The 12,797-nt window shown below is 33.2% G+C and overlaps 1 protein-coding gene and 1 non-coding gene across 3 annotated transcripts; one reads left to right on the top strand and one right to left on the bottom strand.

The window, feature by feature from the left end:
• Positions 1-435: 435 nt before the first annotated feature.
• On the top strand, positions 436-542 carry LOC145161947 (small nucleolar RNA R71). Its single transcript, XR_013738802.1, has one exon. It is a non-coding gene; the product is annotated as a small nucleolar RNA R71 (small nucleolar RNA).
• A 3,607-nt stretch (positions 543-4,149) lies between these two features.
• Positions 4,150-11,045, bottom strand: LOC145158942 (uncharacterized). 2 transcript variants are annotated; one of them, XM_079077805.1, is made up of 19 exons: positions 10,909-11,043; positions 10,680-10,807; positions 9,820-9,929; positions 9,228-9,386; positions 8,863-8,928; positions 8,684-8,773; positions 8,275-8,556; positions 7,553-7,650; positions 7,311-7,346; positions 7,107-7,227; positions 6,766-7,002; positions 6,597-6,692; positions 6,368-6,472; positions 6,135-6,269; positions 5,690-6,045; positions 5,508-5,601; positions 5,314-5,445; positions 4,679-4,785; positions 4,150-4,605 (listed from the first exon to the last, which is right to left on the bottom strand). In XM_079077805.1, exons 3-18 carry the CDS (start codon positions 9,916-9,918, stop codon positions 4,687-4,689), a joined length of 2,205 nt encoding a protein of 734 aa, XP_078933931.1. In that variant the 5' UTR covers positions 9,919-9,929; positions 10,680-10,807; positions 10,909-11,043; the 3' UTR covers positions 4,150-4,605; positions 4,679-4,686. The 2 variants fall into 2 exon arrangements, with proteins under 2 accessions (XP_078933931.1, XP_078933930.1); XM_079077804.1 differs by having other exon boundaries at positions 10,680-11,045.
• Positions 11,046-12,797: the final 1,752 nt, after the last annotated feature.

The following is a 12,797-nucleotide window of genomic DNA, read 5'->3' as shown; positions in this document are numbered from 1 at the left end:
TATTCATCATATGGCAGCCAATCCTTCTTTGGTTTTCTCCAATCTTCATCAAATTTATCCCCACTAGAATAGCAAACTTGAGCTCTTCTGTTCCCATTATCATCCAAGTGGCAGTCTTTGGTCAAGTGTAGACCATTGCACCTTTCACATTCAACTCTAATTGCATGAATCGATTGGTCCATCTTTGTCATTCTTCTGTCCATAGTATCAAGCATAACTAGGACGGCTGCCATTTCTTCAGAATGTCCTCCCCCAATGCCCTTAACGCCTTCGTTCCTTGGATTGTGGTACTCACCGGAATGTTTTGTGAACTCTTCAATTAACTCCTTGACTTCACCCGGATTTTTCTTTGTAAGTGGTCCTTGAGAATCAAGGAGTTGCCTCGTCATGACATTCACCCCGTCATAGAATATAGACACTTCTTGTTGTATATTGAGGTCATTTTGAGGATAATTTCTTAATAATCCTTTGTAGCGCTCCCATGCCTCATAAAGTGACTCACCCGGATTTTGCTCAAAATTGGCTATTGCCTTCTTGAGTTTCGCTATCTTGGAAGGTGGGTAGAATTGTTCTAGAAACTGCTCGCGCATTTGGGCCCAAGTAGTGATTGCACCAGGTGGTAGTGCCTTCAGCCAATCTTTTACAGCTCCTTTAAAAGTGATTGATAGCATCCTCAGCAAGACTGTCTCTCTAGGAACATTGGGGACATTGAAATAGTCTGTTATGTCATTTACTTCATCTAAATGTTTGTAAGCATCCTCATGATCCTTTCCATAAAATGGTACATCCTTAAGTGCAGTAAGGATGTGTCCCTTCAGCTCGAATGTGGCAGTTGCAGGAATTGCAGGTTGTACCAAACCAGGACCAGCATCGTCTTTTATCCGCTTTTTGTATGCTCCCATGGACATATCCGCAATGTTTGCCATCTCGTTTTTTGGCTCGTCTTCGGGTTCACTCCTTTCTAATGCAAATTCAGGCTCGGATTCGTACTTAGATTCTTGTGGGTTAGTTATCTGATCAAATCTCTCTACCTTGCTTTTGTCCTTTGATGAAGTACTTGACTCTCCCATGTTCTTCCCTTTCTTCTTCCCAAAAACTGACTTTAGATCTTTGAAAGGCGACTTCTTTGGTGTTTGGCTTACTCCTTCATTCTTATCCGTCTTCTTGTGAATGGCCGACTCTGGATCTTCAAGTGGTGGCACCAAAGGTGTGTTGGAACCTCTGGTCATGAACTACTGCAATAAAACAAAAAATAAAAACGTAAAACTGAACAAAATTAACTAAAAATTACCTACTAACTGGTCACCACGACATGGCAAAGAGTACCACCTCGTGTTGTCGCAGAAAAGTTAACAGAAAAGAAAAACGAAGAAAACAAAAAAAACTACTGAACTCACGTCGTGAGTTTAGTACTGAAACAAAAATCTAAGCTGAAAAATTAACTTTTTGCAGGTTTTACCCCACAAAAAGGATCAATTAACCCAAAGCAAATAAATTAACAACTAAAATAGTCGTTCCCAGGCAACGGTGCCAAAAACTTGATGCGAGCAAATAGTTACACCTATTTTTAAATTTATAACCTAACTAAATTGCACCTAGGCAGTGTACCTAGTCAAATTGTAGAATAGTTTAGGTAAGTCGGGTGTCGATCACAGGGAACGGTTTTAACTAATTAATTTACCTACTACTAAGTTAACCTAAATTTCTAGCAAAGTATTGGTTTTTATCTAATTTTGCAAGTTTAGATGAACTTAGTTCTTAACACAATTTAATCAATTAACAAATCACTTTTGTTAGTTCGAATCCACTTTCCCTCAATGGTTTATAAATTAATTATGACAATTCCTGTTGGTTACCAATTAGAATATTATTAACATTTCAATTCCAAATTTACTAATATCAATTAATTCATGTAGATCTATGTATGGTCACACATAATTTTAACACAAAATCAATTATTAAATAGAATTGGAGCTATGTAAGATTGAGTTGACAAACACAATTATGGTCATAATATGAGTTCTCTAGCACAGCCAAATTCAATAGTCCAATTACTCATCTAAGATTGGTTCGATCTTAGCTCTAATAATCTAATGTTCGCTAGATTACTATGTATTCAAATTCATGCAGATTAATGGTCATTAACTACACAGAATAAGACATTAAAGCAATCTAATATCAAATCAAGCATGCTAGGTGTAATCAATCAAACACAAGTCATAACCAACAAGTAAAGTCTAAGCTAATATAATAAAACCATGAGTTCCAGCTTCATCTAGCTAACAGAAGCAGCTAGATTTAGCTGGACATTCTAACATTGAAGCTAACACAATTCATAATCAAAAGCATGTTTAAAAGTACCAAACTAAGAATCAAATTATGAACTTCTTCTTCCTTGGTGTGCAACCCAATCTCCAGGCCTTCTTCCTCTCTGATTTTCGACTTCTGGAACTTCTCCAAGTCAGCTAACCTCTTCAAATCGTAGGGATCAAATCCTATTTATATTTTCTGAATTATCCGCACTCACGTCGTGAGCAAGTAAGTCTCACGTCGTGAGCTCAGTAGATATCCGTGTTCGACAAGGATTCCTGGTCTGCGATGCTTATCTTCTGGAATGTCCCAACTCACGTCGTGAGAGCGTAATTTTGCTGGATTTTTATCTTTTAAGTCTTTATCCTCCAAAGTTCCTTTCTTTAACGCTTTTAGTCCATTTTCTTCAAAATGTCTTCTATTTGGCTGTAAAATACATTTTAACCTTATAAGTATCATTATTCCATGTAAGTAACCAAAACATTAATTAAAATGTACTTAAATATTGTCTTAAAACATGTATAAATATGACAATATCAATAAGATATAGAACTTGAATCCACCGATTAATCGCAAAAATCTTATGAATATGCACCTAAATACTTTAGTGATATCCCTGTCATACTAATTCAACAAATCCAAACAAATTTAAGAACCTAAGATCGTTAGAATCAATGAATTAAACAAGTTTTAAGAAAATACCTCCATCGTGATGTCAAGTAAACAACAAATTACGAATTTGCAGACTCATAGCGGAAGATTACAAGACATTAGAAACATACTGATAACTGTTGATACCTCTGATGCCGTCTGATGGAGGTGGAGGCGGAAACAACACCATCTGACGCAGGCGAAGGTGACATCGTCTGCCAGAGCCGGCATCATCTGATGAAGGAAAAACGACACCAACTGCAGAAAAAATGGTGGTGAATTTTGCCAGAAATCGGAGGGCGAAGAGACCGTGCGGGGAGAGATTCGTCGGAAGGAGGCGGACGATGGAGTGGGAAGGCAGTCGTGAAAAACCTGATAGATGAGAGAGAAAGGGAGAAAGAAGACGCGTGTGTGTGTGTTTGTGAGAGAGGGTGGGTATTTTTTATGTTTTTAAATTGATTATTATGAATGATATTTTTAATTCCTAATATGCCCTTGTGATTATTTATAAAATGTCTAAGATACCATTAAAACTAATGATAATTACAATTACGCCATGATCAATATAAGATGTTCAATATTTTGATCTAACGTTCCACTTTTAGTTCTCGGGAAACTATAAGTTCTCAAATGATCCTTCCTCTCTCTCTCTCTCTCTCTCTCTCTCTCTCTCTCTATATATATATATATATATATATATATATATATATATATATATAATATCACCATTTTACATAAAATCATATTTACGAATAATTTAATCTAATGATAATTTTTTTCCAACCCATTAATCATAAAAATAATTTTACAAATAATAATATGATTTCATTCTTGACGTAATAACATTTAATCTCATTAAAACGTGTTTAATCTCATTAAAACGTGTGTTCGAATACGTTGGAGTGTAACCCCAAGAGAACCATATACCAATCCTCCTTTTGCCAAAGATTAACTCTCATATGTACGCAATTTAACTGAAGTCTCTACACTATAACATCAATCTTGATTGGGACAAGATTATTCCATCTCGTAAAGTCATCTCCTACCAACAAAGTGGAGTTATCCATTAAAGATTGACAACAACCTAATAAAGACAGGTTTCCATACATAAAACTATCTTATCATACCGATGAATATCGGCTTAAATCATTATTAAACATTCCTTGCTATAATATAATTGCATTGGTCTTAAGTAACAACTGAATATCAAAAGTATATTAATAGCTTATTAACCAGACGACTTTCTGTACCAAAATCAATATCATCCATAAATACAACAAACAATGAACACATACATAACGTACAGCTGAAGACAAAAAATAATAACAAAGTGAATTAATAAAAAAAAATTACAAAAAATGGGGAAAATACAACCGAAAAACAACTAAACATTGTTGTTTTTCATAAAATTAACCCCCATCCCCATCAAATAATAAAATTATACAAAGCCTTATGAAATGAACTCGGCAACCAGCAAAAGCTCTAAGGATTTTTACAAGAGAGTTGGTTTCTTCTATTATTCACTCTTCTTTTCTCTGAAGTCAACAGCTCTCGTGGTCAAAAAGTCAAAATACAAAATCCCAAATTCAATTTTGTGTAACAACCACCACACATTTAGCCACTCACACTTTGCTTATGTGGGACCTACAAAAAAAAGATTAAAAGATATTATTGATAGTGAGAGTAAAGTATGTTGCTATTATGAGGAAGAACATACCTATGGAATCATTTTCCTGACACAATCCTGTAGTTGAGAACAAGATCCTCAGACTTTTTCCATATGTAAGTTCGAACAGTGGCTAAGCTCATTTCAGGTGCTAACACCTGGCATACAAGAGAATCAGTTTTTAACTTTTTTTTTCTTATTAAGACATTGTAGTTCAAATTCTACCCAATTAAATAAAAGAGTAAATTACATGAATGGTCCCTATGGTTTGAGGTAATTTTCACGTTTGGTCCCTAACTTATTTTTTTCACTCGGAAGATCCCTACTGTTTGTTTTGCTGCGCGCTTGGTCCCTGACTTACCTAAAAATACTATTTTGCCCTTGATTTTTTAATTTACTTAAATAAACACACTCCCAACCCCACTTCTACCTCACCTTACCTTACCTTACCTTACCTTACCTTACCTTACCTATCTCACCTTATTTAAATAAATAAAAAAATCAAGGGCAAAATAGTCTTTTTAGGTAAGACAGGGACCAAGCGCGCAGCAAAACAAACAGTAGGGATCTTCCGAGTGAAAAAAATAAGTTAGGGACCAAACGTGCAAATTACCCCAAACCATAGGGACCATTCATGTAATTTACTCTAAATAAAATAATCATTATGAATAAACTCATGAACATACCTGATTATTGCACAAGATCTCTATAGAAGGCTTAAGCTTCCATGGCTTCAATCCAGGAGCAAAAGCTCCATCACTAATCAAAGTATCTGATGATTTGTCTAGAACCATCTTCTCCACAACATAATTAACAACCTTCAAAAAAAAAAAAATTAAAAACTCATATTAAGGTGATTGTAGTAATAATTATATCACACCTTATGCATTCTTAAAATCCGAGGTGCACTCAGCTTCCCTTGTGTCAAGATCTGAGCAGCTGAACCTTCAAATGGATGTAAATAAAAACTACATCTGAAAACACAAAGAAACTTGAATGAGCATCTTAACTTTTTAAATACTATAATATTTAAAATGTATCAGATAAAAAGCAACAATTTACTTGGTATGTTCTCTTGGGGGCATCCGATTAAGCAAAACAGCATCTAAAACCCAACGAGGGAAATCATCATCTTCAATTCCATCAAGATCAGTAATTTTCTTCCTCCATATTCCATTTTGAGAACTTTCAGTAATAATTGAAGGAGGAGAAGCAATTGAGAATTGAAATGGAGGGTAAACTCTGGAATCACTTTGAACATTAGCATCTGCTTCGGGTCTTGAAAGTGGAATATTTTTGGAAGATATATCTTTGCTTGGAGCTTCTCCATTGACTGAAGGTTGAGACACGAATCTAACTTTTTTCTTAGAAAAATAAGGAGCCAATAGTCCTTTCAGGGTTTCTCGACCTAAATTAATCTGCAAAGATCAAAGAGATTGTAATTTGTATTTTGTAAGTCATCAATAATGATGTTTTTCATTACTTAATTCAAATCCAATATATGCACCTTGTCATCTTCAGCTTTCTGAGTGATGCTGAGGTCAGCAGCATACATTTCTGCAGAAAAACACTGGGGAGTATCTAAATGAATAGACAAGCTTCCAAGCCTAGTATCTGCAGTGAACCATGGAGGAATGCTGACCTGGAAAATAATATATAAAATCAAAATGGGAACAGATGAAGATTATATATATAATTATATACATTGTTTTTTTTATAAAGATCTATATTCATACATACCATCTCAAATAGTTCTTCCTTTTTCTCTTCAAATGAAACCTGTCCATAGTCTTCAATCACAACACCTTTAGTGATTTCCCAAAGCTTCACAGATCCACCATTATCCTATCAAATTGACACTTCACACCTTCAGTTTCAAGTTCTTCAAGAAAAAAAAAAGACAAAATAGGAGACGAAATTCGAAAAGTGTTCTTTTTTTTTTTAAATGTAAAAAAGATTAATATTTTACCTTGGTGAGGACATGTCTTCTATTGTTCAATATTTCATGTTGCATTATCCCTGGGATTCCATCAATAGTTAAGGTGGGAGATTTATACACAGGAACCTAGAAATGAATTACATGAGTTAGATTATATAAAGAGGCATGACTCAACATAAACATGAAAAAGATAACTCACAGGGGTAGATCCTTCTAAAGAAGCTCTTGCCCTTGAAAAAGACAAATTTCCAGCAAGAAAAGAACCACCTCTTTGAAACAATTTTTCAGGATTCAAGTGTTCAGAAGGCCATCTGTCAACAGAGGAATCTGTTGTTGCAACCCAAATTCCATCATCGTCTAATGCTAATTGCTGAATAGGATGTTCCTTTGTGCATAGCAATAAGCTATCTCTTGTAGAAAGATCTGTCAAGTATAACTACAAGTAGAAACAAATAATATTATTATTATTAAATGATTGATAATTATTATTATAATAAGTTAATAACATATGCACTCATAAAGAAATAGAAATAGACTCACAGAAAGATCTCTTCCACCACTATACACATGACTGAATGTTGGAGTAGTAGCAAGTGCCCATACAGAGTCTGTATGAACAGCATATGAATGCACACATCTCTGTTGCCCAAGATCCCATAATCTACCACAAATATATATATACACCCATCAGTTTCATCATTTAAAAAAAAAAAAAAAATTTATTTTTTTCATGAAACAGCTTACCTGATCATAGAATCAGAGGATCCTGATAAGCAAAACCTGCAATCATGAAATTGAAGTTCTATTACACACTCAGTTTAACAACATAGAAGAGTAAACCTTCTTAAAGAATTGTTAAAATATACAAAAGTTTCAAAGTTGTTTATAAAACGAAATTAGGAAATAAGATTGAGTTGTAAATTGGAGATAGAATTTTTCATTTTAGGAAAATGATAAAAAAAAAAAGAGAAAACAAAGTAACAAACCTTCCTGTAGAATCAATAAGCAAAGCCCTAATATTATCTGTATGCCCACGAAGTTTCATCATCTTTGAACCACTTCTTGAGTCCCAAACACGTACAACCTAAAAAAAAAATTACAAATCAAGAAACATGAGGACTTCATTTACTATGTTAGGATAATTAGTAAAAGAGTAAATTACACGAATGGTCCCTATGGTTTAGGGTAATTTGCACGTTTGGTCGCTAACTTATTTTTTTTACTCGGAAGGTCCCTAGAGTTTGTTTTTTTACGTGTTTGGTCCCTGTCTTACCTAAAAAGACTATTTTGCCCTTGATTTTTTAATTTATTTAAAGAAACACATCCCCAACACCACCCCCTCTCACCATACCTTACCTACCCTACCATTTTCCCTATTTAAATAATAGTCTTTTTAGTTAAGACAGGGACCAAACACGTAACAAAAACAAACAGTAGGGACCAAATACATAACAAAAACAAACAGCAGGGACCTTCCGAGTTAAAAAAATAAGTTAGGGACCAAATGCGCAAATTACCCCAAACCATAGGGACCATTCGTGTAATTTACTCTTAGTAAAAACATTCATGATGTATCAGAACAAAGTCTATTCAATTATAGCAATGTCATCCAAATACAAAAGCAATTTTCATTTTCACTGATAAAATTGAGTAACATTTTTGAAATAATGAGGTGGAATTTTCAAATGTTTTGGAAAGAAAAATGTACCTTCTCAGTGCCACCAGACACCAGAAGAGTTCCAGTATCATTCATTGCTAATGCATAAACAGACTCTTTATGTCCTTTAGCAGAAATGGGAACATATCCTTGAGGTGTATTTGTGAGTGATGTAATACCATTGCTTGAGCTTACAGCACGTAGACTTGAATTTCCGTTTGAAGAATCAGTGACAGCTGGCGTCTCAGTATTCTTAATGACTGGAGTAACTGCAGCTTCAAGATCCCAAATGAACACCTCACCACCCAATCCACCAGATGCAACAATATTGCTCTATAAGAAAGGTATGTTTGATCTTGTAAAAGTATGATTAGGTATTTATATATTGAGTTATTCTAAAGAGGTGACAAATTTTCAAGGTCTGAATGAACTTGAAATAAGAATGGAAAGACATATTTACATTTTTTTCTGAGGAAGCAAGACAAGTAACATAATCTGTGTGTTGGTGGAGAGTTCTTTTGCAAGTTCCATCAGAAAAGCTATCCCAAATCTGGTATAACACAGTATAGTATTATTATTACAAATCATAAGAATATTAATGAAGGAATTTTATAAAATTAGTTACATATGAAGAAAAACCTTGACTGTAGTATCTGAAGAGCAGGAGACAAGGGTATTCCCTCCTACAAGGACTGCATCATTGACCTGTACAAAAACCAACTCTTTTTTTAAGGAAGTAATAGACTCACTAACATTTATTTAGTTATAGCACTGTTTTCACTTTTCACACAATATGTAGGCTAAAAATAGTGCAAAACTGATTTTGATATCTTTAATATTATGTTATTGAAATGTAAGCACCAAAAAAAAACTGATGCAAAACTCATTGATCTCCAAGACCCAAAGTAAATAATTCATCATGTTACAATAATGACTTGGAATCATCTCTCAAAAAGATAAAGATTAATGGTAAATAATACCAGTTATTTAGATTAGAAATATACCCAATCAACATGAGACTCAAAAGTAGATGAACAAGTGGCATCCTCTTCCCCTAATTCCCATCTTTTCAATTTGCCATCACGGCTTCCAGTGAAGAGGAAATTATGATTATTTGCTTCTGAATGCTTTAAGACAGCCAAACAGTTCACACCTGCACAATGCTGCAAACAGAAAGGCTCAGAAAAAAAAAATTGAGTGAATTCCAGGGTAACTTGAATTTACATCTTAAAATCTACTAATTTTTTTTATGTTTTTACTAAAGTATGTGCTTATGTTAATGATCATTTGGATGCTTTCTGAAGTTAGAATCGTATAAAAAGTGATACAAGAATGCAAAGAATATTTTTCAAATGAGGTTTCAAAGCTTATGACCACCTTTTAAATCTTGCAATAATCAGCTTTGTGCCTATATGCCAACCAAAGGATGTGAAAACATACATTTGTAATAAGTGGCACAACTTGTAATTATATGTAAATCTTTTCTAATGTACAAGTACACCAACACATACTAGGAGCATTACAAATCTATGAAGGAAAAGATATATATATATATACACATGGAAGAAATAGTGTAAAAACAAAACAAAGTCTGACCTTTGTGTTGTCAGCATCATTTAAAACATAAGTCAATCTTTTCTCCTTACGAGGACGGGATGAATTTGAGGTATTTCCTGCACTGGCCACACGGTGCATTGCAAAATTACCTAAAGACCAAATTTAAGAAATTTAAGTCAGAATGTGAAAGTAATTTGTTAGGGTTTACAATTAACTATATCAATCAAAAACAGACTTCATCATCAAGAAGCACATAATCTTCAGTCTTCACCCTTTTGATGAACAGGGAATAAGACAATAACAGATATGACAAGCCACAATTTTAAGAAGAAAAGTTTTCATAACATCAAGTCAAACCCTTAAATTTAATCATCCAAAACTCAATCTAACAATGGCATAGATTGGTGACAGAAATGGAACAAAATAGAAACAAAAACTATCGGATCCTTCAAATTTTAACTTCAGTTTCTCCAAATGAAGTAAGAAAATCCATCAAACAGTAATTCGTCTGCAGCAAACTAGGTCAAACTGTGTGAATTACAAGCTGAAAGCAGCGAAGTTTCAGAAGGTAATTATATAAGTAATATAGAATCAACATTTTTGATGTAGGTGTAGCAGTATAAGTGTATGATAAATATGGCCAATTGGCCATTCATGAAGGAACTCACGCTCCTAACACAATGTCATCTTAAAGTTCTGTTGTGTTATTCAGGCTTCAAACTGCATCCTAGTACTGTTACTTACAGTAAAAAACCCTAAGCAACACCTAATAGGCTAATACCTATACCAAAATTCCAAAAAGAATCAAAGTTTTGATAACCACAAGTCAAACTCCCGTTTAATTTAATCATCGAAAACTCAATCTTAATAATAGGATAGAGAGATTTAGTGGTGCTTACAAAGAGATAGGCCAGAAGTGAAGCAAAATAAACACACACAAAAACTTGTCTGATCCTTGAAATTTTAACCTCAGTTTCTCCGAATGAAGTAGATTTTTACATACAAGCGATGATTCGTATGCATCAATCTGCGTCAAACGGTGCGAATATCAAGCTGAAGCCAGTGAATTCAAGCTGATTTCAGACGATAACGATATGAACAATAAAGAATTAAAAATTTTGGATGTACGTGTAGGAGTATTTGTGTTTATGCACTTGGAGTTGATGCGTAAGTGGAGGAAAGAGGGAAGGAGGTTAGGGACGAAGAAAGCAGTAGAATGCTGACTTTCGATGAGCTCTCGTCTGCTTTGACTTGGTTTTTCTTTATCTTTTATTCCCAACACAAATATTCTATAGAAGAGAGAATGAAATTTGTCTGTTAACGTAATAAATTACAAATTTAGTTATTTTTAGAATCGGAAGATTATTGCCATCACAATTTTTTCGGAAAATCAATGAATATTACTTCCATAATATTATAACAAGAAACAATTATATTGTGTGAAAGAGAGATACAACTAACAAAACTAAGAAAATATCCCTATTGAAAACATAGATATATTTGATTAGTATGTACTTAGACTAGGAAGCAACCAACCTAATTAATTCATTGCAAAGTTGATATCCCTTGTTATATTTACACCCAAGCATATGTAGCCTGGAACAATATACTGTATAAATCTTTTGATACACTGTTATTGGCATCCATTAGAAATTGGCACTTAAAAAAGATTACTTATACATACTCATTTGTTTTGTATATGAAAATTATCAAAATGGGTTTCAGCAATGGAGGAACAAAGACAAAGAAATATACTACTTGTGGAAGAATAAACAACACACAAATATCCTAATTTTACCTTTTCAGGACATCATTCTGGAATGCCCTTACATTCCGGAGAACAGTCCGGAATACACTTTTTCAATCGAGAATATACGGGTGTCAAATTCTGAAACTGATACCTACCAGCCATCACCAACTCTGGAATAAACATAATATTATGTAATATCGTATTCCAAAGTAAGTTGTCATTTTACAAATTTTATAAAAAAATGATTATTATTATTAAATTATTTATTTATATGATTATATTGCTCAATTTTCTTTTTCTTTATTCCTTCCTAGAACGTCATTGCTAATCAAGTAATTGATTTAGTATTTTATTATTTGCACTTTCCATCGTTAATTCTTTTAATGGACGTGCACTCCTTCCAAGATGGTATATGTGTTCAATTCACATTAATACTAAAATGGACGAGTTCATTTTTTGCCACATGGATAATTATCAAATAGACATTTTAATTTTTATTGTTTGTTATTCAATTTTGTAATACACACTTCACCACATGAATGATTTTTTATAATTTTGGCTATAAATACGGATTCCTTAATTGCTTTATTAAAGTATAATTTTTTGTTATCACTAAGCATATAAATATATTTTATTGTTTATAGATGTAAATGAACCGGACGAAAATGGCTAGTTTATGTTCATCTGTTTTAGTCAGCCAAACAAACAAAAGAACACGAACGGATAAACAAACGAGTTTTCTTGTTCATGTTCGTTCGTTTAACAAATTAGTGAATTACCTTGTTAATTTATGTTCATAAACGAACAAAGATAAACAAACACTAATGAACATATATGAACATAAACGAACATATAATATAGTAATGTAATAAAAAATAATTAAACATATATGAACATAAATAAACTTAAATGAACATTCACGAACATAGATGAATGAACGAGACCATTGTTCACGTTCGTTCGTTTAACTAAACGAACAAAAATTTGTGCTTATGTCCGGTCATTTATTAAATAAACGAACTTTCCGTCAAAAGGTTCGTTGAACGTTCAGTGCGTTTATAGTGGTTAGCAATATAATGTAGCAAATAAAATTTTGTTTATTTGCCTTAGACGCAAGTATTATTTTTGTTGATAGGGATACTTCTAAAAGAATAAACAAAAAAACTCTTTTGGAAACAATGGAGCATATCATATTTTAGATAGATCATGATAAATTAGTTAAAATATATGAAAAAAAATTATTAGAAAATAGTAACTATTGAAAATG

Source organism: Lactuca virosa, chromosome 2, assembly GCF_052849685.1.
Source record: "Lactuca virosa cultivar CGN04683 chromosome 2, Lactuca_virosa_CGN04683_v6, whole genome shotgun sequence".
Taxonomy (NCBI): Eukaryota; Viridiplantae; Streptophyta; class Magnoliopsida; order Asterales; family Asteraceae; genus Lactuca; species Lactuca virosa.
The sequence above is the reverse complement of the archived record's forward strand: the minus strand, read 5'-3'. Positions and strand labels throughout refer to the sequence as shown.